Source organism: Orbicella faveolata, unplaced genomic scaffold, assembly GCF_042242905.1.
Source record: "Orbicella faveolata isolate gen_17 unplaced genomic scaffold, um_ofav_v1 contig_25, whole genome shotgun sequence".
NCBI lineage: Eukaryota > Metazoa > Cnidaria > Anthozoa > Scleractinia > Merulinidae > Orbicella > Orbicella faveolata.
This window is the reverse complement of record NW_028301553.1, coordinates 16,831,386-16,857,500: the sequence shown is the minus strand read 5'-3', so window position 1 is coordinate 16,857,500 and position 26,115 is coordinate 16,831,386. Positions and strand designations below refer to the sequence as shown.

Sequence of the window (26,115 nt, the reverse complement as noted above, 5' to 3'; positions counted from 1 at the left end):
GGAAACTTTTGTCGATAACTTTTTAGTTATGTTTTGTGCACTGTGGCACAGATTGTCGATATACATGTAGTTCACATTGTGATGGTGGGTTTGGTGGTTCATCTACAATTACAATAGCATCCTCATCCATAGGAAGGAAAAACTTACTGGGAAGTGTTTATTTGCTTCAATGCGAAGAATTTCATTGAAATCATCACTCAGTGGCTTGTAAATTTTCAAAGGTCCAAGTTACAATGTACTGTATTATGGGTTAATTCTTCCCACGGGAGCTGAGAATTGGGTTGAGTTTGCAGGAGTTTCAAATAATCAAGGGTTCGAGTAATTGGGGGTAAAATTAGCGTGTTAACGTGAAGCAGATCCAAGAGAAATGAGAAATGGTTCGAGTTATTGGGAGGTTTGAGAAACCGAGGGCTCTAGAAATCGGGATTCTACTGTATTAAATACAGTAGAATCCCGATAGTTTTGTTTAACAAATTTATAGTATACTGTTCATAGTCTTAGTACCTCACTCCTGTAGCTCTTTATGCATTTCTTTTCTTTCCTAGAAAAATTGGGCAGGGTTGTGGCCCATTTCCCAGAACCCTTAACATATTTATGACCAATATCTGCAATTTTCCCTACCTTATTTATGATTGGAGCAAAAATGTGATACCCTATTTTAAGACCTGACCCTTTAAATCAATACCCTGTTTCAAACCTGCCTTATATTTAGTCCCAAGTTACAACGATATATGTATACTATAAAGTTAGTGTCATTTTCTTTACTCTAGTATTATATTTTAGTATAGAAAAACCTATGTAATTTATTATATACAGCCACTTTTTTTTCCATTATAATTTTTGTAAACAACTGAAGTCAATCAATAAAAATTAATAAAATACAAAAAAAAAATAATAAAATAAAGGCATTGTGAAGGGCTTTTGTTGATGGTCTCAATCATACTGATGAAAAAGTAGCTTCACCTAAAGAACATACCCAATTCATGACTAAAGTACAAAAACCATATCCTATATGAGATCAAAATGGCCAAAATTGTTGATACACTATTAATGAAAAAAAGGGCTAAAAAACCATTGATACCCTTTAGGGCTGCATATACCATATATAGCCCATAAATTATAAGGGAGTAACCCCCTCCCCATGGGATTTCTTGTAGCTTCAGAGTAAGTAGTGCAAGTCATCACCTATTAACTGGATGACCTGAATTATTTTTCTTTTGCAGTCATACATTTTTAGCACCACAGTGATTGCAATTGGACTTCAGCTGACCTCCATCTCTGTGTTGAAACACTTTGGTTATGATGTGGGACTTCCCCCACCAGGACTGTATCTTTTCAACTTTGTAACTCTACATTAACTTTATACAAAATGTCCACCTTTGGTTGAGTGTGTGGCAACTTGTTTAAGCTTGTTTTAAATTGACTTTGAAGACATGATTGATCATCGCAGTTATATTATGTATACACAACTTAAGCAGTTACCTGAAATTTTTTCAGGCTTTAATTTCACAACTGTTTATATTGTGTATGTACAACTGAGATGATCAATCATGTCGTCATATCTTTTTCCACATTACAAATACATAAATTATATTACATGAACATGTATATGATCTTCCATCTATTCACTTTGCTTTAAATTGTTTATTATAATCTATCTTTGTCCAGCAGATGTGACATAAGATGGCAAGATTTAAGGTTTCTTTCCTTACATTGTATTAACATCTTCTGAACCAGGTTTGGAATGCTTTATGCAACCCTTGTGAAGTATTTCTGTGATGTTCCAGCCTCTGATGCAGTTACATTCCTTGGCTTTCCAATCTCAGGGAAAATATTTATTTACTCTCTAGCTCTGCAGGTCAGTTATTGAATAGTGCAAACTGAGACCATGTTAACTCAAGTGATTCAATTTCCTTGGTCAAAACTGATCAACATCTCTTTTCTCGTAACAGTTACCAAGCAGGGGGGGGGGGGTGATGAGAATTAGTAACTTAAACATCAACTCGGGGATATTTTCTTGATGTATCACCAAATTCTTACAAACGTCATGGAAAGGGAAATGGTAACTTACAGTAAGGAGAATAGCCCTGAAGCCCAAAGGCCCATTTAGTGGTTTTCTGACAGTGAAAGCCCGCCTTACAGCCACCCCGTTAATACGGCCACCTTGTTATTATGGTCTCTTTATTCTGGCCGGAACAAAAGCTCAGTCAGTCATTTTCTTGTTTAAAAACCCCTTTAACACTGTCACCCTGTTAACATGACCTGATTTCTGTGGCCTGTTTGTGACCAGATCAACGGGGTTCCACTGTAGTGAGAAAATGATGAATCATTGTAAATCCACAAGTCTGAAGACAAATTTTGACTATCCCAAGACAGATCAGACAGGACTTTGCATGCTCTCACTGCTCTGGCAGTGGAGAGATACATAAAGTATGGTGTAACGACGTGTGAAGGCTCATAATGAGACGTTGTTATGATTATGTTAGTGACAGATGTTTTTGCCATTTAACAGATGTTGCTGTCCAGTAAGGAATCACTTTTGGCTGGTATCTGTGGAATGGTTAGTGATTGAACTAATAGTAGTCAGTAATATTTTGAGCTACAGTGTACGTATAATTTGTACTGCAAGCAAAATTGTTTGCTAAAAGATTACACGTCACTTAAAGAAGTAACGTTACTCAAACATTACATGTATGTTATTTTACATGTATTATCTTTGACATACTGCATGAAGATACTCTAAAGTATATAATTTATTTAGTTTAAAAAGGTAGTGTTCTTTGGACAATTTTGGGTAAAATTTTCTTTAGAATTTTTTAAATAAGTTATTTAGTAAACATTAAGTTGCATTCTACATGTACACTGTAACTAAAATCAATATTACTATAATCCGTCAAATATTTTTGCTTGCACACGATAATTATTGGTCTAAAAGCATCACATGACTGAATAACTATGCCCCAGCTAAAACTGGTGAATATCCACAAGATATTCCCCAATTTTCAACTAACAACCCACATTTTGGGAAAATATTCGAAGGATAATAAGCGCAATAGCCTCCATTTGGTGTGAAATTATGCTTGGATTTTGTCCTTGGACATTACCTGTTCCTCAAAGCTCACAGTTTTCCTAGAGCTACGCTTTCAGAAAACTGTTTACTTCTTGGGCAGATAATGTCCACAGACAAATATCGGACCATATTTTTGCACCAAATGGAGGCTACTGTAAATATATTATGTAAACCGAAGATGATTACTTGTTCTTGTTATCCTCATAGGTGGCAGGAATTGTTTATAGGTTCAACTTATTTCAAGTTCAACGGTGGCTCAGGCTGCCAGATTCTCTGACTTCAGCCATATCTAGAGCCATTGGTAATTGGTTTAGTTCAGAGAGGCCTCCAGCTCAACCTTATGCCATGGGTGCAACACTGGAAATACAGCGACTTCAGCAGATAGAACATTATGAGCAGCAAGCGCTAAGAGCAAGAATGGGGAATCTTAGAAATAGGGTAATGGCTAAGGACTCGCATTGGTGTGGTTTTGATTGTAAAAGCAATCATAAAGTTGAAAATTATGGCCTGATCAGAACGCTTCAAAATGATAATACCTCTGTCAGTTCATTCAGCTGAAACTGGCTTTGAGTCAAGTGCCAGCATCCAATATTTTTGCTCTAATAATATTTACAACATGACTTGTGTACATGTCTGCAATATCTATTTTAAACTTTATTTCACATTTACTTGTTTATAAAGCTTAAGGTAATTATAATGAGATTCATCTCACAGTTATTTTTTCATCATAATGTTTTCAAACTGTAATTTCAGGGTCCTCCAAGAGTGGGCCAAGGGTATGCAGATGTTTTAGTACCCCCAGGAGGTGGAGGCTGGCTGTGGGGTGGGGCAGCTGCCAACAACCCACCACCACAACCCCCACCACTGAATGAATGGCAAGACAGACATCTGGATATGGACAATGCAAACTTTCACCAACAGCCAACAGTAGAAGTCTCAGAAGAGCAGGTTCATTAATACATTATTTAAACCTTTGTACATACCAGATGTCCAGTCTGAAATTAAGGCATTATTGTATTTATTTGCACATGGACTGTTTGTCTGCATCATTCCTTGAGCTTTGCCGTGACTAAAATTCTTCCAGCAAACAAAAATAGAACATGAAAAAAATTTGTAATCTTTTTATGCATTGCGGGCCTATGATCATCAAAATGACTTGATATTTTAGTTGTGAAGAGGATTTATGCTTGGAACTGCTAGTAGAACTACAGTAAGTGCCTCTAACCCTCATAAAATGCACTTTGCTCCCCAGGAGTGGAGGGGGAGGGGGAGGTACTAGACCCATGTCTGGGTATAGGGGTGCCGCCAAGGGTTTGAAATCTTGACCCTGTTAAGGACAAAAATACTCTAAAAACCCTACCCTGTTTAGGACGACACCCTCTATTTTAATACCCCATTTAGGGCAAGAGACAAAGTACACATTCTCTTGGTTTACAGGAATTTTAACTGTTTAATAAGCCATTCCAATCAGTGAAATCATGTTTGATACGTCTAAAACCCAGTTATTGCATCTGTGCACTTGAACTAAACAAAAGGCCATCAAACATTACGCTCTAAATTATTTAAATGAAAAGATACCATCAACAATAGCATTCTTGTCCAGAGAATGATCTGATGTTGATTGATGACTTTGTAGTGGCCGCTTAACGTGTCTCAGCTCGTAATACCATACCCTGTTTAGGACAGGTTCTGACCCTGTTTAGGACAAACGCGAGTAAAATCGTATAAAGTGGAACCTTGATTATCCAGACCTCGATTATCCGGACTATCCAATAATAATTATCCGGACTTTTTTCTCTTGTCCCAATTTTTTCACGAATATTAATTAGTTGTGATCTTGAAAACTCAAAGTCGCAAAAAGCCCAATAGTCCTTTCAAAAGACTGTTGAAACAGCGTATTATCCTGTGCGCTTTTCAAAATTCGCAAGTGCGACACGACAAAGAAATATTCTGATGCATTCAGCTGATATCTGATTGGCTCAATTGTGTTGTTACCAAGGGAATTTCATGCTTCATTAGTTCCTTCCGCATGGGTTATGTAAACACATGAGCGATCGATCGTAAACTCAACTCAAAAACATGTCTACGAAGCGAAAGCACGCCGTTCTATCGATTAAAGATAAGCAGATAATTATTTCACGTTTGGATAAAGGAGAGAAAGGAACAAATTTAGCTCAAGAATTTGGCATCAGCAAGCAGCAGGTCTCTGACATACGGAAGGACAAAGACAAGATCCTAAAATTTACTGACAGCATCGAGACAAGCAAAGGATTAAAACGAAAGTCCCTGATCAAGCTGCAAGTCTTTGAAGCAAACAAACATGCTTGAACATTTTAGACCTTTGTAAATACCTGAACTGAAAGTTTTTATTTGTAAATACATACAGGCTGTTTATATTTCACAATTATAATGATGTTTTCTTTGCTGTACACCTTTTGTTTACATTTCTATCTCATTAATAAACATGTTTTCGATTATCCGGACTCTCGATTATCCGGACTATTTACCAAGGTCCCTAAGAGTCCGGATAATCGAGGTTCGACTGTACCCGGTTCAGGACAGCGAGGCCAAAAAACCATACCCTGTCCAACAGCATGTCCCCGTATAGACCAAATAAGGGAGTACCCCCCCCCCCTCGGGTTTGCCCCCTTACATGTAACTCTGCAGTCCCTTGCAAGGTCAATTGTATGGTGTTTCCAAAAGGCGTGTCTACATGACTGTAAATCAGTGGTAAATCAGTAACATTTATTTTGTTCCTTTTTCTGTGCAGGTTCAGACCTTAGTAGAGATGGGATTCTCCAGACTAGCTGTGCTTCACGCTTTGACAACAAGCAATAATGATATTACTGTGGCAACAAATATCCTATTGTCACAGTCATAGTGATAATCAATTAACAGACTTGTCATGGAGTGAGCAACAGCAAGTTGTTTATCACTATCTGGATTTCTGTAAATAGTATAAAAGTGATGTAAAAATCAGATTTTTAAAGAAGCAAGTTAGTCAGGGTAGTTATTGTTTTATTTGTGAAATAAAAAGTGAAGCTGTTTAAAATAACAGTTGTTTGAAGGAACTTTAAGTTGGGAACTACATGTACTGACAACACGTTACATAAGTCAAACTGTAATTACATTTAGCTCGCTTGAATACTATCCCAACATTAATCATGAGACTCCTGGCCTATAAAAATATTTATCTCTGTAAAATTTTAAATTGAACTATAAAAGCCAAATTATTCCTCTCCCTAGCACTGTGCTGTGTCACAGAGCAACACATCCACCCGGGTCGCATGCTATTGCACTGTTGCTTATTATTTTATTATTACAAATTTTCTGTTAGTGAGGAGGGGGGAGGGACAGTGCAGTATGGGATTACTCCTCACATAATATGTCGGAGAACTATTGAATGCATCTTATACATACTTATGTAGTTCTGTAAGCAGGCAAGATGAACCGAATCCTGCACCAATAGTGGCTACCCAAGCAGGCAAGATGGTGTTATCTTGCGTGCTCAGGATTACTCACTGTGTCCTGCAAGAAAATACATTTCTTTTTCCATATTATAAATTCTTTATTGGGTCAAGATGGCTCAGGACATTGTCCTCATTCTTCTTTTGTGTGCTTATGGATCTCAACTCTGTCTTGGCCCATTAACATACAAAAAAAAAAACTTGGCCAATATCCAGCTATCTTGACCTTACACTTGGTCAATAACCCTTACAATCTGGGTGTTTCCAGAAGGATAAGAATGTGTGGTCAATTATGGGCATCTGGGATACACACAAAGTTAGAATGGCTCACAAAAAATGACGCATGCTGATCATAGGTACTTTTCAATTATTTAATACTACATTTACTGCATTTTAAAAGTCACAGCTGCAGTAATTTTATGTAAACTAGAAGCTTCCTTAACATCTCTGTGCACATGGGCGAAAATCGACTTATCGCAGTACAAGATACTACACTATTATTAAGAACAAGTACATGTAGAATTAAATGTCAGTAGAAATGGACAACTAATTTTGTTCATCTTGACAGATATTCCTGCAACTCCAAACAAAAAGCTTTGAATAAGTTCTGACCAATAAATACATTGAACAGGTATAAAATATATCTCTGAAATAGTGAAAAAAAATTAGCTGCAAGTTCCAAAATGTCGCTGTCAGTAACGGCTTCTGACAAGTTGGAACAAATTGACCTTTTTACTGATGTCATGCAACATCAAAACAAAAACCTCCATAGATCAATTTACCATCCTGAATTTAGTTAATATGCAACGTTTCAAAAGAATCTGTTACAAACTCATGAAAGTATGAAACCTCAAACTTGCCAATTTTCGGAAAAAGCGTGAAATCAGTATTTAAAGGTTCATTATATTATTGAAACCCAGTAAGAGTTAGTTCTGATCAGAAAGGAAAATTGCTAGTACTTAGAACATCCAAGTAATACTAAATTCACAAATAGATGACGACAAAGAGTATAAAATAATCAACTACTCTAGCTACTGTTGTTTGTTACCCAACTAAAAAGGGTTGACCTAAGATGTCTTAAGATGCACACCTAACCATTATGCTCAAGTACACAAGGAATTGTGCAATCTTCTCAACCTTTAAACTGGGATTTGATGAGATAGAAATAATTGCTATTTCAGATATAAATAGCTTTGACATCAATTACTTCACTACTAGCTTCTCACAATGACCAACAAATTGAACACCATGTATTAATCATTGGCTTTAAAAACTCAAAATCACACAGCCCAGAATGAGTGATAATTATTGGCCTGATAAAGACCAAACACTCATTGAAAATGGTCTCAAAATATTATATCTCCTCCATTTGCAGTGCTTTGTAACCAACTTCTCTAAAGTGCAAACATTCACATTTGTTGCTTCAAATTTACTGTACAGGACTTGTATACAATGTACCTACATTGGATACCAATAAACTATTCTTTTTAGAACTATAGAACTTGATTTTGAATTCAAGAATACTATCTACATAACCTGTAGGACACACAGAAGACAAACCGTATACACCCACATCCTACTTGCACTTTATACTCATTCACCAGTTTCTAGCTATTGACTTCTGAGCCTGTTCAAGTAAAACCCAACAGTGACCAGTCAAATTAATGAAACTAGGGACAGGAACCGCATAGACCATCTTAAAGAGGTAGGGCTAAAAAATCTGGCCAAGAAAAAGAAACGTTAAGGTCTGTGTTTCGTATTTTTATCCATGTCAACTGGAGCCCTAGAAAATAAATCCCAGCAATAAAAGTGGTAGGGCATAGCCCTTCCAGCCCCCCCACCCCCCCACCCCCCCCCCCCCCCCCCTCCACGGTCCCTGAAGGAGCAGTACTTTGAAAAAGTACTACTAGTTTTGGCATACTGGAGGTACCAGCTCCAACTGCAAGTCTGTCAAAACCATTCAGTGTGACCATTCAATTTGAGCTGGCCACAGTTCGTTTGTACATTTCTACTTTGCTGACTGTCAGACTCTGCATGACTCTGTACATACATGTACAGTAACCTACTTACTACTGGGATTGAAATGCTATATACATGTAGTTCATAATTAGCTATAGGTTGTTTGAAAGTTTCAACAACAGTATTACATGTACATGCACAAAATATACAGAATACAACAACTATTGGGTCAAGATACACCATCTGCAGTCCATATTCCAAAATTGATCTTGTACAATTTTGCTGTCAGACACTGGTGACATCCAAATTACAAGAACCAAGTAAAATTCTCTGTTTAGATAGCTTTTACTATCTTACTCAGTCCCTCAAATTTAAAAGATTTTTAGAATTATCTATCACTAGGAGCCCTCCTCAAAAGGCTTGACAAGAAACATCTTGTTTCCAGCTTTATCAGTAAAAATGGGAGCTCTTTTGTAATGTTCTATTAACTCTTCCACCGTGCTAAAATTCCGTGGACCAATTTTAAACTTTCCATCAGTAAACTCCACTCTAAAATGCTTGATTTTGTCTGGAGCTTTCATGGACACTGAATAGCCACCTTCCTGATGAGAAAAATAAAAGAAAGTAAATTTAATTTTGTCCTGCACTTCTATGCTATCTCGATTTAAATTAACTTCCAGCAATGTGCCAGTAAATTCATGTTGTGCATGGACACTGTAGAACCTCAAGCATCACTACCATAAAGTTTGTTAGTTAACCCAAAGCAGCTTTGTGTAAAAAGAAGAAAACCACTAAATGTATGTCTTCATACATGTGACAATCCTGATAAAGTGAGATGAACTACATTGAGGTAAACTACATTGCCAACAAGGTGCAGCTGTTGAAAAAGCTCACTGATCGCACTTGTTTACAATGTAGTTCAGTTACATGGTCTATCACTGCCAGCTAAGGCTCTGGCCCGGGTTGTTCAAAAGGTGGATAATGCTATCCACCGGACCATCCAGTGGATAGTGTGGTTTGTTTTGTTAACACCTAACCACTGGATAGTGATTTATCCTGTGGATAGCGCTATGTAGCCTTCAAACAACTGGGGCTAGGCCTACACTGTCTTAAGGGGAGGGTTTCACAGTTTGGGGCATGTCTGCCAGTATCTGTTCGCCCGTGCACTCTTTTTGGCACAGGCCCAGTTTTTCATTGTTTACAAATCAATCATCAGCAAGTTTCCTAATCATCAACTGAAGAATACATCATACAGGTCAAACCTAAATTCAATAGTCAAATAGACCAATTTCGTTACATTAAAATTCAGCCTAACACAATAGACCTCAGCACGAGGCTCTGGGGAATAAACCCCACAAACTCTGTAGTTATTCCCCAGAGCCTCGTGCTGAGGTCTATTGTGTTAGGCTGAATTTTAATACATTGAAATTGGTCTATTATAGCATTGATAAAATCCACGGAAATCCTTTCAGCATTTTGGTCATCCGTCATTCTACCATGACTAAATATAGTACATGATTACTGAACTATCTGTACATCTGAGTGGGGTTTTTAAAATGATAACAGTGCTAAGAAGCGAACAAAGGTATTTTGATTTAGAGACATGTGCCGAACCGTGAAACCCTCCCTTAAGAGAGATAAGATGTGACATACAAGAGTTCAGTCCTGAAAATGTTAAAAGCTTTGCATGCACTACAATGTACGAATGGACACCTGAAGTTCATCATTGCTTAAAAAAGCACGACATCACTGTCTTACATCACATGGCATTATCAGGTTACAATGTATTATGCATGCAGTGATGTCATGAAACAATTCTTGCACATTATACTTGCGCATCATTAGGGCAGACCATTATATTTAAGGTGGGGGAGGCAATTTCCAAAAAAAATATTCCTGCACAGAGAAAACTGCTGAAAAAAACTGTGCAAGGGGTGCTATTCATAAAAAATCAATTAAGTGCTTACTAACCAGGTCCTGTTTTTACTTTAAAAACGTTCTTGCACAAGTTGTTTCATGCACAACCTAAAGGTGAAAAAAAATTCATGCCCCAAATAATTATCCCATCCCTGTTCCCTTCAGAAAAAAAAAATGGAAAGGCCCTAATAAATTTGAGTTACATGATATTTTAAGCACTTTTTAATTTTGACAACCAGTCAAAAAGTGCAGAGAGACTGCACTCTTTACAATATCTACACTTTTCTCACAGTTCTCAGAGCTAGTGCTAAACAGGCCCCTTGCTTACCTGCGTCTCACTGACTCTCACTAGAAAGTCTCCATCTGCAGCAGCTTTGTTCAACATCTTCTCAGCATACTCCCTAGTAATTTTACCCCAGAACCAAACCTTGTCAGCGAATGGGAGTTTCTTATGTTCAGGTAAAATAACTTTTCCTTGCACTCTGTTGTCGATCACAGGTTCGGAGCTTGGCATCGGTACTTTACTAGCGTTGTTCTCTACACTTGTAATATAATTGCTCGGAACTAAGCCAGTAGAGCCATCCTGTTTCCTAGCAACCCACCACTCGGGGTCATCTTCAGGTTTTTCAATAATATCCAGAATTTCATCCTTTTTAAAACTAAGCTCTTCAGGATTTTTGGGATCAAAAGTGTACAATGTCCTCACTTTCTGTAGGACAGGCTTTGGCGAAGATTTACTCACAGGTTTTGAGTTCTCCTCTTCGGCATAAACATAATTGGATGGGAACCAGCCAGATTGCATTCTAATTTTTCCCTTCCACCACCCATCCTCTTTCTTTTCTAAAACAGTTATCCTGTCTCCTTTCTTCAGCAGAAGTTCATCTTCATGCTGCGGTTGAAAGTTGAATTTTGCAATCACAGTCTCAAATCCAGCCAAAACATCCTGAGGAACAAAATATTCACCAGGTGACGACATTGCTCCATTTTCTTTAGGTGATTTGGTACTTTTTCCCTTTAACCAGCTTTTGCCTGTAGGTTTGCTCTTTTTCACATAGTTTGAAGGAACATAGCCTTTTTCATGTCTTGAATTTTCCACCTTCCACCATCCCTTGCTGTCATCTAACACCACCAGTCTTTCATCCTTCTTAATGGACAGTTCTTCACTGTCTGTTGCTTTGTAGTCATAAAGGGCTATAGCTGCATTCATACATGACATCTGAAAAAAAAAAGTAGAGAAGTAAACAAAAATTAGCAATAAAACCCATTTACAACCACAATCATGATATGACACAACTTCAACCAGAACTACCTACATGCATAAGCCCACACAGGTGAATAAAATTGTAATATTTTGAACCCTGTGACAAGACTGCATTATAGTCCTGAACTGTCTGTTACAAAATTTCCTCAGATACATATAAGTTCAGTACTGTTAACAAGTTGGTCGGTTACCAGTTGTTTAGCCTCCAAGTTGTTTAGCCTTGGCCAGTTAGCCCCCAGTAGCCCCAATATTCACTCTTAAAGAACAAGAAATAGACAGTGTTTTAGACCTCTGGCCTGGGTTGTTCGAGAGGATTGAGATTTTTCCAGTGGATAGCGTTATCCACCTTTTGAACAAGCCCGGCCTGGTTGGAGGCTTGACATTTAGAGGCTGATCGACTTGGTGACCAAACGACCGTTTACCAGGTGGTCTCTCTCCTACATGTACGAGGTTTATGACTTTTTTACAGATCGTCCTTATGGCTAATGTTTTTGTACTTTTTTCCTTTTTTTTTTTTCTTTTTCGTATCTCAATGTTTCGGAATGATTCTTTGAACATGCTCATCATCTGCAAACAATGTCATTAGTCTATAATAAATACATCAATGCACATGCATGACTTTTTCACTTCTGACAAGGTAGAGGAGTGTCAAAGCATGGAAACAAATTCACTACATGTACAGTGTATGTTGAAATCTACAATATATTACCAATATGTTAGGAGACGTAAATGTATAAATAAATGTTACATACTTTGTTACAAGATCACCGCACACCACAATTTTTTTTCGGAAGGACAGGGTGAGGGGGTGCAGTGTGAGCATTTATCACATGAACGTGATCAAAGAAAGTTGCCAAAACGGAATATACGAGTACAGTTGACACAAACGAACCTTGCCCCTATCGAATATCGAAAGGGATAATATCACGCACACAAAGGCGGTTATTATATTTGTAAAAGCTGACCTATCGACACAGACGCGAAAGTGAAATAAGCTACATTTATAAGATAATGTTTTTTTTACCAAAATAATCAGCAATGGAAATGCAATGACATTTAAATTCAAATAGAATAAATTGCGAGTAAAACTTCCATTCGTTGCGCAATTCGATCGATAAAATTATAACATCATGTACTATCCAACAAAATTAACGATTCTTTAAACTGGCGATGCAGTGTTAATTTCTTCGTTATTTTAGGTACACTGTATAGACGAAATTGTACAGCTCTTTCAATATGTTTTAATTCAGCGACACGAGTTAAAGGAATTTCGATTGCAACGTAATTTACTGCTGTGCAATCTGAAGTGTGCAGTAAATCGTAATCTAAATTCTTTGAAGCAACGTTGCGGTAGCAGCGTTGGTAATTCATCCTTAAATTTTAGTCATAACTGCTAAGTTACAGACTCGATTTAGGTAAAGTACTAATGGGGCACGCTAAAACACTCAGACACTAAATGTATCCTGTACAACGTTGATAAGTTTTCTGCGCACTTTGGTAATGTACTCTTTCTGTTTTCGACTCTATTTGTAACAAAAACAATCTTACAGATGAAAATCCGCGTAAACCGGCGTTAAATTATTTGCATTTGTATTTTGCTGGATTAAAGAATGGACGTACAATACAACATCAGGCGAAACGATTGCACAGTTATTCATTCCATATTTGCAACCCACAATTCATTCGTGACTAAAAGCCGCTGGTTTATTTCCCTAAAGATTGGCTACTTTTCAAGTTTAAACTGACCTTACGTATCCTGAAGTTATTTGAGCTCCTTTCGCTACCCAGATGCCTTGATGATCTCCTGTTTAGAGGGAAACTTGGTTGCGAAACAGAATTTTAGCGTCCAACCACTACAGTCAACATGGCCGTCCGCGCCGAATAAGTTTACTTTACACCCATGTCACGTGATCTGATCCAGACTAGTCCCAGTACTCCACGCTGCGTACCTTTGCCGCTCGTTGAGACAACCGTGGGAATACAGTCAGTTTTGTTGTTGTTGTTGTTGTTGTTTGTTTGTTCCTGGTTTGTTTGTTGTTGTTGTTGCTTTTCCATTTTCACCTGGATTTTTAAGAAGCATCTCACAGATAAGTTGTAAGCCTTCCAATAAAGTTTCATTTGCTTTAAAAAAAGCCTCAGTTCTTTAAAAAAAGCCACAGTTATTTGCATTCTCTGAAGGTCCTCAAGCATTCTTGTCTCAATGTGTGTGGCTTTTTCCTCGGCGATCAGTGAAGTCGTTCGGGTAGAGTAATATCTGTACAACATTCAGATATTCATCAGCATGTACTTCTTCTAACCAGAAAAATGAAACGGAAACAAGAATTTCCTTTATTATATGGCCAGCTCCGTGAGCGGGCAAGATGAATCAAATCCTGCGCTGTGATTGGCCACCCGAGCGGGCAAGATGGAGCTATCTTGCCCGCTCGGGACTACCTGCCGTGTCCCGCAAGAAAAATTTCCCCAAAAGCCATATAATAAATCCTTTATTGACCAAGCTTGTTCGGTGAAGATTGCTGGATATTGGCCTCGTTCCTTTTTTGCGAGTTTATGGACCTCGACTCCGTCTCGGTCCATAAACACGCAAAAAGGAACTTGGCCAATATCCAGCCATCTTGACCTTACACTTGGTCAATAACCCATACAGCTTGCGTAGAGGCGTTATACGGGGTAGGGGGGGGAGGCAAAGCGCGGATGGATTTAATTTTTGCCTCCCTACCCCTTCCCCGTCTACGCTTGCAACACGGGCTAGAATTTCCTGGGTTTCAGTTTACCAGGCCTTCACAGTAAGATGACTATAATTAACGAGTCACGTTGTTTGAAAAAGAAAATAATTTCAGCTGAAAGCGCAACGGAGTTCCGCATGACGATCGTAGCTTCTTTAGAATGCAAATTATTCATCAAAAATAAAATGCGACATTGTGATATTGTGATGTAAAAATGTCGTGATGTAGGATCATATAAATGTTAACCTTTACAACAAAAGCTCACAATAGCCCATTCACCGCTAAAAGTAAGCAAGATGGCCCGGGAGAAATTTGTTTGCTTTCTCGTTGTCTTGTCGTATTTGACTTCCTACATCGTTGCAAGTCAGTCTTGTGGTGAAGCGCAATGTCAGATTTCAATACAAGGTGACTCGTCACCAGAGTTTCGATTGAAAGCTTCCGAGGGGAGTGTTCGACTCGTTTACATCAACTTCAAAATCTCCAACAACAGCAAGTACAATCCTCTCGTCTCCAAGAACAGAATTCTTCCTTACCGGTGGACTTGGGCCCAAAGTATTCGAGAACCCATGTTGTCTCTGTCGTATGATTACGACGTCTTATCGCTTGGTCTTTTAAAGAATCAAGCAAGAAACATAGAGGTGCATTTGAAAGAACTTCAAAGCGGATGTCTTGCTAACGTTAATTCATCGTGTCAGGACGTTGCGATCGCAAATGCACTGATGGATATAACGAGAAACTTAACTTCTAGCAAATTGCCGAATGGGAGGGAAGGCGTGGTCTGTTTTCGGATATTACAAGAATTTTCTTTTGGCATTTGCGGCGGTTTTAAATATAAGTGTTGTGCTGCAGGTGAAGATGGTAATGACAACACGATTCACTGTGATCTGGATATTCAAGAGAGCAAATGGCTGGCAGTTTTCAACGCCATCCTAGCAGTAGTTGTAGGGGCTGTGTTCTTGTACTGGCCTTTGCTTTTGTGTGCGATACCTGACTCTTTTTTCAAAGAAGATCACGAAAGCTGCGAAACAAACGATTTAGAAGACCAAACCGCCCTTGAGAGCTTAAAAACTCGCCGAACCGTAACAAGAGGCGAGGGAACGTTTTATGATCTTGAACAGGGTAGCCACATCGGAAATTCCGCTTTTGAAACAATCCCAATAGATGATTTAAGTCCAATCACTTTCGCAATGATGGTTCGAAACTGCGTCAAAATGCTACCAACATTAAGCCATGGATTTAACGTAAAATTGTTTTTCATTTGGTATTGTGTTATTCCGATATTTTTCTATATAAAGCTAGTGTTGTACTTCATAATCAAAAGTAATCATCTCGACGATGCTTCCAAAAAGCTCCTGTTTCAAGTAGCAGATTTTTACCTTAAGGTGTTTAGCTTGGATAAACCCCTTGTGTATGTTCTGTTTATTTTGCCATATTTTATAATTCCGGGCGTATTAATTGTGTGTTGGAGACCAGAAAAGGGAACTTCAGCGAGTCACATTACTCCTCAAAGGGAAATAATTCAGCAAGTAAAAGCCGTGCCTCAAATAATTCCACAGAAATTGTTAACCCTGTTGAAAGCTTTTCTAAGCATATGCCGCAAGGGTAAGTTACATCATACGCATGTTCACTCTCTGCATTCGTTATGCGGACATGTAATTTGTGTGTTATGGACTGCTTTACTGATGTTATTTTTTGCTCCAGTAGTCTCATTACTAGCATTTTTAGTTATATTATTTGCGTCAGTTATATGCACCATAATATACTCACCCTATTTTTGCCTGATGAAGGTAACGTTTAGATATATTCACAAACGCCCAGTGTATAGGGGCATCTTGTTTTTAACTCTAGTTTACTCCTCTTTAAGTGTCTTCATCCTTGCAGTTTTTTCATGTCAGTTTGTTGTGCGAATGGTCGGTTTTGTAATCATGGGATTAACTCTTAACGGGGAAGTAACAATTCCTTATGTAACATTTGTTTTTGTGGTTTGGAGAAACATCCATCTTTGCTTCAATAATTTACAAAACAGATACAAGCAGATCAAAGAAATGATTTCAGAACAGTGGAAAGAGTTGACCGGTCATGAAGAGACCATTCCAACAGACCTATTTTGGTTCGTCTGTAACACTTACAAAGTATTACCCGTTGCCAATGAACTTTGCCGTATGTTGTGGAATGTGATCGCTATATTGGTGTTTCTGGTTATTGCGTTATCAGCGATCTTCCTCTTTAACGTGGTATTGTACGACTCGTCCGCAATCGTCTCGACCATCGCCGTGTTTGTTAGCGGGAGATTGTCCGAAGTGTTTTTCAGTCAAGTTACAACAGGCTACAGTTTTAGTGGCTGGGAAAGACTTCGTAAAAAACAAATGATTCGCTCTGCTGTTGTGGAGTTTAATACTCAGACTGGAACAGCCATGGATTGATAACTATGGGAAGATTCACATAGAACGTCAGTTTAGAGAATTTCTCGGGAATCCATGTTTCAATAGCAGTTCTCAGTCCCACGCATTGAGTCAGCTTTATATTAGCCTGTGTTTCCAGGTTATTCAGTACTTCTGTAGTCGATTTAGCATTTTGTTTTACTTCATTTTGCCTCAGTTTGTTTTGCTCTAGTTTGTACTATGATCAATAAAAATATTTAGTTGCAAGGGCATATATATTATCCACGAAAAAGTATCTTTCAAATTTCTAGCCACGCACAGAAGGGTAAGAATTCACATACAATGAAACCATCAACGGGCCGCAAACTCTGGCCGTATTAACGGGGTGGCCGTATAAAAAGGTACTTTGAATAAGAAAATAACCGACTGCTATTGTTAAGGCCAGAATGAACTGGCCGTAATAAGATTTTAATATAATATAAACAATAAATAAAACTCTTCTGTTAAAAATATACCTTATATACCTTATTTCTCCGATTAAGCGCCGCGGGGGTTTATTAAATTTTTGGACCTTGCATGAGAGTGAGCGCTTCCACAGTCAAAACTAGTCCTAGTAACCTTTCTGCACACCACGGAAGTAAGAAAGATTTGTAAAGCACTCTGACGCCGTAGAAGAACATATTTACTTGAACAAGTAAAGTTTTAGTCATTTTTACATGGTCGCGTAATATTCAGATGCAACGCTTACGTCATATAGAATCTGACTCGTACCCAGAAGCTACTTCAGTGTTTTTGGCGAGAGTCTGGTGAGAGACGATTGGATTGGAGAAAGGTCGGGGCCCAAGGGAGTCATGGAAAGGCACATTCTCCTCGCGACGCGTAAGGCTTTAGGGGGGATTAAAACACATATAAATCATATCGAAGTTGTCGGATGAATAAAACTTGTCTCTTGTTTTATTCCCCCAAGTCTCGGAGTAAAAGTTAGAATTTTAGGATTTCAAAATTGGCTAATTTCCCTTTTTTCTCATAAACTATTGGAATTCAGAATTCGTGATCGTTTAAGAAATAAGATACATTCTCCGTGTTTCTATTGAGTTTTAGTATAAAGGTACTAGCGTTCTATCACGAATGCCGTTCTCTGATTGGCCACGCTACTCATTATCTATTCTGTGATAGATAGTGGGTAGCGTAGCAGCGTGCCCTTGTTAAAAAAAAAAAAAATGACGGCTGCTTCTTGGGGTTTTCGAAGTGTCTCAGAAGAAGATTTCGATAAAGTTTTGAACGACTAGTAGATTTATTCTAAAGCATTAGATTATGAACTCAAGATTTCTATGCGTGATAGTTGACTTAATAAAAACGCGAATGCAAGTTTGGAAGAATGACAAATTCTGTGGAAACACAAATCGTAGTGGAGTGTTTCCACAGTACAGTGTCTCCTCGAACTCTTTTCAAGCTCTCCAAAACGTTCAGGCAAACAAAAGCAGATATAACTTTTTTCTTTTTCCCAAGGACAATACACTCTTTCTTTTTCATAAAAGAACTTAGTATAATATCCAGAGGGGAATATACGAAATGGACATTCTGATTGGTCGAAAAGCTCGGCTTATCACGCTAGCCACGCTAGGTGGTGAATAAAACATTTGTAAGCTTGGTTACTGAGCTCGCCACCTTTGCCATCTCGGCAAGTAATAACATGGCGGACAGTTGCTGAATGAAAGTTTCAATTATTCGAAAGACATCACTCCAAGTCCAGGATATTTGAAAGGACGAAGAATTTTCAAAATGACTGTTGACGTCGTTGGACCAAAAATCTTTTCAAGAACTTGTATTCACGTATATAATTTCGTGTGTTGAAAATTTGTAAAAACAATACAGTTACATGTTTATAACTAAACCATATAAAATTCTTCCTTTCTCTCAACGGCAAAACTGGCCAAAAAGCAACAAAAACAGCACTAGCCGTATGTTGGATGCTAATATAACATTTCAACCTCGTTCCCAGGGTTGATAACATTTCTGCAATAAGTTATGCGCGTCATACCAGACTGTAATGCCTACAGGCTGGCTACAGAATTACTTGATCACCATCCAGACACCAAATACATTTGAAAATAGTAATTTCATACGTTATTATTAATTAATCTAGGAATATTCACAGGAATGCTTTCTGACTAAAATCGACAGGAAAATAAGAAGATTCAGCCAAGGCCGGAAAAACACAATATTCCTATATAAAAAAAAAAGAATGTAAGTGAATCTACAGTGAAATTGTTTCTGTAAAAGGCAATTGTTTCTGTAAAGTTGTTAACTCTTTTATAAGTCTACTGCCTTACTCATTTATTTCTTCCGATTTTTAATTCTCAATTTGTTTATCTTTTTATTGCTTGCGTGATTTCCTATATTCATGATGTCAACAAATTGCGTTCCTTTTTCAGGTTTTATTCTATACCACTCCTGTGCAGGTTTTATTATGCATTTGCAGTTCAGTTGCATGCGATATTAGTTTGTAATGATCGGATGCAGCATTTCATGATGGCAGTTGCTTGCATTTCCTTGCTCCGCGTTTTGCTGAGCTCCTTCGCGTCCTTGTCCTGTTTGTCCCACAGGGTTGTGTGATCCAAACATTCGCATCTCAATTTCTTCCGCTTCGGCGACGTTTGAAGTTCTACAAGTTAACTCAATAAACGCTACCCGAAACTGTCTCATTCTGACCGAGTAAATAATTGGATTTAGGAACGAGTTCAGTACTGCCATCAACATGGCTGAAAAGGTACATGCATACACTGTTTTTCTAGTCGTGTTATCCCGATTCCCGGGGGGGCACTGCCATATATGGGCTATATAGGTATGTGCCGCTGTGAAGGGTATGGTTTTCGAGCAGTTTACTCTAGGACAGGGTATATAAATCAGAGCGTTTGGGTCTAGAATAGGGTATCATTTTTCACAAAACTGACTAGTTGGTTGAAGACTTTATCTAGAGTAAGGAAACCAGAAATTGCCATTCAAAAATATAAAAAAATCAAATCGGCAAGTTAAAATTTACGCAAATCAGCCTCAACAGTGTCGATAGATGGGGGGATTTCGGGAGTTTACTCTAGTATAGGTTAGCACAATTCAGCTGAACTAGCTCTGGTACAGGCTAAGGGTTCCAGGGTCCCAGCGGCACATTCCCACCCAGAAATTCCCAAAGTACCTCCCCCGGGTCCCGATTACTAATTACAACAATTCTAATAGCGCAAATTGGCAAATAACAGATGAAAAGCAATGAAAAATGATAGTTGTCACTTTAAAAGCCTTTTTGTCTTTTAGAAATTTCTGCCTTGCCTCTTCCATAACTTGCTGAGTTGAAAGTTGCTTTTCGTGTCGTCGGACTTCACAATAGACCGAGATTTGGCAGAAAATGATGAAGACAACGGACAAGTCGATAAAAATATCATTGGTTAAGAAAAATACAGTCTTGTCACCTAGCAGGGGCGCTTGCAGGATAAGAGAAAATAACCAAGCCAGTGCAAAACAAGTTAGCAAACGAGCTTCCGTGACAAGTCCGGTATTGTTCAAGAAAGTGTGTTTCATGGCTAAATATCTTTCCCCACTTATTAGGGCAAGGTGGATAAGGGACGTATCACACAGAACATTCGTCAAAAAGAGTGAGACGTTTTGCAATGTACACGTTTGAGTTGTTGTCTATCCTCGAACTATACTAATCATTAACGCTGTAAACATGGGTTGAACAATAACACCCACCATCATATCGGTCGAGGCCAAACTCGCAAGTAGTATGTTAGCCTTGATGGCTCTCATACGGGATTTTGTTTTCACGGCCATTATAACCAACGCGTTTAAAGCAGCAGTGCAAGGAAATGTGACGATGCTGATTACTGCGAGAAAAATAAGAAGGGCTTTCACCTCAGTGGCAGAAGGTGGCAGTGTTCCACCTAGCACAGAGTAGATTCTGCATCCAGGGCGGTAAGATACCCTGGCTTGGAAGGCTTCCGTTCATTGCTTCTCCCTTTTGGTTGATACACTTAACTTTTAAATCCCGTGCACTTCTCTCTCTCTCTCTCTCTCGCTCTCTCTCTCTCTCTCTCTCTCTCTCTCTCTCTCTCTCTCTCTCTCTCTCTCTCTCTCTCTCTCTCTCTCTCTCTCTCTCTCTCTCTCTCTCTCTCTCTCTCTCTCTCTCTCTCTCTCTCTCTCTCTCTCTCTCTCTCTCTCTCTCTCTCTCTCTCTCTCTCTCTCTCTCTCTCTCTCTCTCTCTCTCTCTCTCTCTCTCTCTCTCTCTCTCCTGCTTCCTTGAAACTGGCTTCTCATTATTTATACTTGTACTTGTTAAGTTTTTAACTTTTCACCTGGCATTTTTCAGTTTTAATTTCATGTTACAATTGATCACTTTCTGTATGTGCATTGTTGTCATGCCTCATTGTTTTATCTCTGGAGTTGAAAAAATAGACCATTTTCGAGTTGCCGCTTGCTTTTTTTCAGAGCAAGTCCTCGTGCAAAACTTTTCGTAGGAAAATGAGTTTGATTTGCATGCGAATAATCCTGTAGCGGAAACACATTTTCATATGAATGGTTTCGCACGAAGACTCGTTTTGACAAAGACGCAAAAGTCAACTCGGAAGTAATCTCCTGTTCAATTTACTGTTTGTTTGTTTCTTATCTTTTTTTTTTTAATTTCATTTTTAAGTAAGGCAATTTTTTGCTATAAACGCCGCTATCGTCATGAATTAATCGTCCATTATTCCAGTTTCAGCTCCAGATTGTTTAGCAACGATTGAAGTGAGAACGCCAAATCAAAACCTATTCTAAGCCAATCACGGAACAGTTTCACAAGTATAAGTGGACATATTTGTATATGGTGGAAGAAAGATATGCTTTTAAAACGGCGCTGACTAAATTCTCTTCAGTATTGAACTGTTATCTGAATATTTGAAAACGAACTGCGTATCGGCCGATATCTCAAGGAGTTCTTTTGTCGATAGAAGTTAGTTGCGATTGCAACAGCTGCTAAATACCGAAGGATATCCCGAGCTCAGTAAATAACATAATAACAAGCAACATAAAGGAACGGAAAGAAAGAAAATCAGCTTGCATATTTGAAAAGACTGATAGATTCACAAACTAACAGAAATAAACGGGGTGTAGATAAAAATTTCAAGGCCGAAAAGACCGATGTGAAAGTTTCCTTCTCTATTCTAATGTAGAAAGCATCAACAAAAACAAACGATTTACAAAATTATCTCACCCTCATTGAAAAATAACTTCGTATAACCTCCTCTGCAATCTAGTAATTTCTCTTTTACCTCACATTTCACGGAGTTTTCACATCGATTTAATTTCCCGCGTTTTGAAGTCTTTGAACATTTAGCCAACCATAATTTTCGCGATTTGTCCAGATTTTTAGAAATCAAGTAACTTTATTTTGGTAAAGACTTAAGATTACACAAAATGCACAGAGCTGATAATATGGTAAAGAACGTAATGGCGGTTACTTTTGTGTTTTTGTGTTACTGAGTCTCACACTAATTAGAAACTTGTTTTACAAGACAATGAGGTCAGAAGGGCAAAGTCAAACATACTGAATGCTATTGTTTTTTCGACAGCAGTGTGTCCAGCTAAGATTATTGTGATTTATCTTTAGTGTGAACCATGCTTTCCATCACAGAGGAACAAGATTTAGTACGAAGTTAGTTTTATTGGATCAACTTGATTTTTACTTTACCATCTCTTCGCCATACTCCTTCATAATTTTGTTGTCTGGTGCCACCGTTAAACAAACCTCCACACCCGGCGACCGCCTCTCTTACATTCCTTCCCCTGGATACGTGGAAACGGGTTCCCCGCCGAAAAGTCACCGTTCGACCCGCATGGTTTATCCCTCCCTTACCGCCATTGATGAATTTCTTTCCCCCTTCACAAGTCAGGGATGACTCCACTCTTCGTCTCTTTGGAAACCCCCTCCCCTTGAGCCCTGAATATTGGCCTTTTTAATGGCCACAAATTTCCGTCGGATTCATTCTACCCCCCGTAACGCGTTCCACTCTCGGTCTTTTGGCCTTGATCTCCGTTGCAAACTCGAATGCTGCTCTCCCACCCACCCCAGCTAAAAGGTAATTTTGCCGTGTAGACACTAGCGACTCCGCAAGCTTACACGAAGTAGGTGTTTATAGTAAAGAGAAGATATTCAGTGCAAACACGAGATCAAGGTGTACGCTGGCCACGTTTGAAACTGCATCAGACGCTTAAATTACTTAAACATGTCATGCTCTTGGTTAAATTGAATAATGGTCAATAAGTCTAGCGTCGCCATGCATATTCGAACCTCGAGGAGCTTAGGGAGAACTGCATATTCTCTTTGGGGCCCGGTGCCGACTCGTGCAGCGCCGACCAGCTGGCCTTGTCATTGAATTTATTAAAGAAAACTCTCCAGTTCAAGGGATATAGAAAAGTAATAGCTTGGAAAACGAAGCAACTCGGATAGATCATTATCTCTTGTTTGAAGTAAGTCGAAGGGAAAAACTAGTAAATTTCAGTTGAAAATACAAATAAACCAATTAACTTATTGATTTTTTGGATTTTCTTTTGTTCTATTTTCCCTCGCTTTTTTGAGAGTTTCAAAGACATCTTGCAATGGAAAAGAGCCAAAACACTGGACTTACAAAAAGTTTGGCAAATTACAGGTGTCGAGCTAAAATAAAATAGGCTAAAAACGAGATCTTTGGAGACGCGAGTGTACGCCTGTCATTGACATTAAAACATTTGTGACTCAGTCTTAAAATTACATTTGAACTCTGAACACCCGTAGGGAACACTATCCTATAAAAGCTATACACATAAGCCTAGCTCCATAAGATATAGTTTTTGAGCTAGTTTACTTTCTTTTCTAGGCTTCATAGACTTCTGAAAAGACGTGCCATATCGTCGGAAATTTTGTTATCGAAAAAGGGCGTGCACTTTTAGTTACGGTCACTGACCAAAGAAAGCCAGGGAATTTCCCATTCTATTTACGAACTATCCGAGATCATTCAGTAATAAATAAAGTCATAAATTGCATTTATTTTCACATTATTGCAAACACATCATTATTTAAATAATGCAACGTTAAGATTCTTTTAATAATGGTGATAAATATAATTCAGTTCAGTGATCGGTTTATATGCTATGGCGGCGCTGTGCCGGTTTTATGATCGAGTTCTCGCTCAGCTGTGCGGGATGAATTTTGTGTTGTCGAAGCATTTTATGGTCAGTGTTGTTCGTATTTCATTGCTCTGCGTTTTGCCGAGCTCCTTCGCGTCCTCGTCCTGTTTGTCCAACAGAGTTGTGTGATCTAAAAACTCGCATCTCAATTTCTTCCGCTCTAGCAATGTTTGCAGTTCTACAAGTTAACTCAGTAAATGCTACGCGAAACTGTCTCATTCTGACCGAGTAAATAATTGGATTTAGGAACGAGTTCAATACTTCCATATACGTAACTAAATAGAAACATGCATACGCCGTTTGTACAGACATGTTACTGCGAAAATCTATAAGCACAACTCTAAAAACGCAAATGGGAATATAACAGATGAAAAGGATTGAAACGATGATAGCTGTCAGTTTAAAAGCCCTTTTGTCTTTCAGAAATTTCTGCCTTGCCTCTTCCGTAACTTGCTGAGTTGAAAGTTGCTTTTCGTGTCGTCGAACTTCACGGTAGACCTTGATTTGGCAGAAAACGATAATAGCGAAAGATAGGACTATAAATGTGTTATTGATGATTAAAAATACATCCCTGTCAATACTAAGAGGAATGTGCAGAATATATAAGGGAAAATAACCAAGGCAGTGTATGCATAGGGGCGCTTCATGGCGAGTTATCTTTCCCCACTTATCATACCAAGGTGGATAAGAGAAATCTCACAAAGGACACTCCTGACAAATTGTGTGAAATTTTGTAAAGCACACGACATAGTCGTGAAATTTCCTCGAACGATAGTTATCATTAATGTTATGAACAGAGGTTGAACAATCACACCCACCATCAGGTCGGTCGTGGCCAAACACGCGAGTAGTATGTTAGTCTTGATCGCTCTCATTCGGGATTTTGTTTTCACGGCCGTTATAACCAACGCGTTTAAGGTAGCAGTGAAAGGAAATGTGACGATGCTGATCACTGAAAAAAAAATAAGAAAGGCTTTGACTTCAGTGGCACAAGATGGCAGTTCGCCTCCCAGTAAATAGTAGACTCCAAGCGGCAACATCCCTTGGCTTGGAAGGCTTCTGTTCATTGCTTTCCTCTTTTGCGTTTTCTCACTAGAATCTGTGAATCTTTTTCTGTCCTGCCTGCTTCCGTAAAACTGAACCTTCATATGATGTGCTTGTCTTGGTTACTAATTCTTTTTAACCAGCACTTTCAGTTTTGTGCTGAAAACGCTTCCTAGCCATTTACCAGCTAGGGACGTCAGAGTGTTCTTTTATCTATTTTTCTTTGCGGTACTGACGTTATTCAATTTAACACCCTGCTGTGTCGGCTGGGAAGGAAGCCAACCATTTTTTGCTTAAGTTTGTCAATGCTTTACTGAATCGTCCATTGTTCCATAAGCTCAACAACGAATGAAGTGGGAACTCAAAATCAGCACTTGCTTTGGGCCAATCAGCAAACAGTTATTATGACAATAATTAAGTTGAAAACGTTCGGTTTTATAATTGTATTTCTCTTTGTATATATATCATTTTACCTCTTTTAGCAAATTCTATGGCAAGAGTTACACAAGTGTTTCTGGACATGTGTCTATGAAGTGGAAGAGAAACCTTATGATCTTCAGCCTTAACGACAAATAAATGAATTAACAGCGCCGAATAAATCCTTCCACTTAAAAGAGAAAACAACTTGTCTACTTTGCTCATCAAAATGTAAATTATCTTTGCGCGCGCCATCATTACGCAACAACTTCGGCTAGTTCTGTTACATAAGCGGTGCACTATTGAACTTTTGAGGGAAGGGGGGTGTTTGTTTGTTTGTTTGTTTGTTTGTTTGTTTTTTTAATCATTCACTTGGCCATTGCTGAAAAAAAAAATTCACGTACATTTAGTAAGCGAGAAAAAAATGAATGTTACACGGAGAATAAAATGCCATCCATTAACACGTCCTGACAAAAACAAAATTCCTATTGCATGAAAGGATGTAAAAAGAAATTTATGCTTATACCTGTACTCTCAAAAGTTAAATGGTCCACCCCTAAAAATTGTACTTTTCAAATGTATCGTGTTTCAATTGAGTTAAAGAAAGCGAGTGGAAGTTTGGGAGAACGAGAAATGCTGTGGGAACACGAGCCGCAGGCGAGTGTTTCCACAGCTTTTTCGA

General features: G+C 38.5%; 3 protein-coding genes and 2 pseudogenes across 3 annotated transcripts in view; 2 read left to right on the top strand and 3 right to left on the bottom strand.

The window, feature by feature from the left end:
- LOC110052239 (ubiquitin-associated domain-containing protein 2-like) overlaps positions 1–6,125 on the top strand; it is a 7,983-nt gene extending 1,858 nt beyond the window's left edge. The window contains exons 4-9 of the mRNA XM_020758350.2: positions 1,224–1,327; positions 1,738–1,858; positions 2,513–2,560; positions 3,278–3,508; positions 3,824–4,018; positions 5,841–6,125. Of these exons, the coding sequence (XP_020614009.2) occupies positions 1,224–1,327; positions 1,738–1,858; positions 2,513–2,560; positions 3,278–3,508; positions 3,824–4,018; positions 5,841–5,951 (810 nt within the window). The 3' untranslated portion in view covers positions 5,952–6,125. The remainder of the gene's footprint in view (positions 1–1,223; positions 1,328–1,737; positions 1,859–2,512; positions 2,561–3,277; positions 3,509–3,823; positions 4,019–5,840) is intronic.
- A 2,600-nt stretch (positions 6,126–8,725) lies between these two features.
- LOC110052266 (SH2/SH3 adapter protein NCK1-like) lies at positions 8,726–13,554 on the bottom strand. Its single transcript, XM_089293637.1, has 3 exons — positions 13,421–13,554; positions 10,742–11,629; positions 8,726–9,098 (listed from the first exon to the last, which is right to left on the bottom strand). Exons 2-3 carry the CDS (start codon positions 11,627–11,629, stop codon positions 8,895–8,897), a joined length of 1,092 nt encoding a protein of 363 aa, XP_089149763.1. The 5' UTR covers positions 13,421–13,554; the 3' UTR covers positions 8,726–8,894.
- Positions 13,555–14,656: 1,102 nt separating this feature from the next.
- On the top strand, positions 14,657–17,290 carry LOC149109170 (uncharacterized). The gene has a single exon (XM_089294888.1). It carries the CDS (start codon positions 14,694–14,696, stop codon positions 16,818–16,820), a length of 2,127 nt encoding a protein of 708 aa, XP_089151014.1. The 5' UTR covers positions 14,657–14,693; the 3' UTR covers positions 16,821–17,290.
- Positions 17,291–19,211: 1,921 nt separating this feature from the next.
- LOC149109169 (adenosine receptor A2a-like) lies at positions 19,212–20,921 on the bottom strand (annotated as a pseudogene).
- Positions 20,922–23,929: 3,008 nt separating this feature from the next.
- Positions 23,930–25,120, bottom strand: LOC149109168 (histamine H2 receptor-like; annotated as a pseudogene).
- Between the last annotated feature and the right edge of the window lie 995 nt (positions 25,121–26,115).

Coding starts and splice junctions, on each gene's coding strand:
- LOC110052266 (XM_089293637.1), bottom strand. CDS start 11,629: ATGTCATGTATGAATGCAGCTATAGCCCTTTATGACTACAAAGCAACA. Junction 9,099..10,741: donor TGAGAGTCAGTGAGACGCAG/GTAAGCAAGGGG, acceptor TTTTCTCATCAG/GAAGGTGGCTATTCAGTGTC.
- LOC149109170 (XM_089294888.1), top strand. CDS start 14,694: ATGGCCCGGGAGAAATTTGTTTGCTTTCTCGTTGTCTTGTCGTATTTG.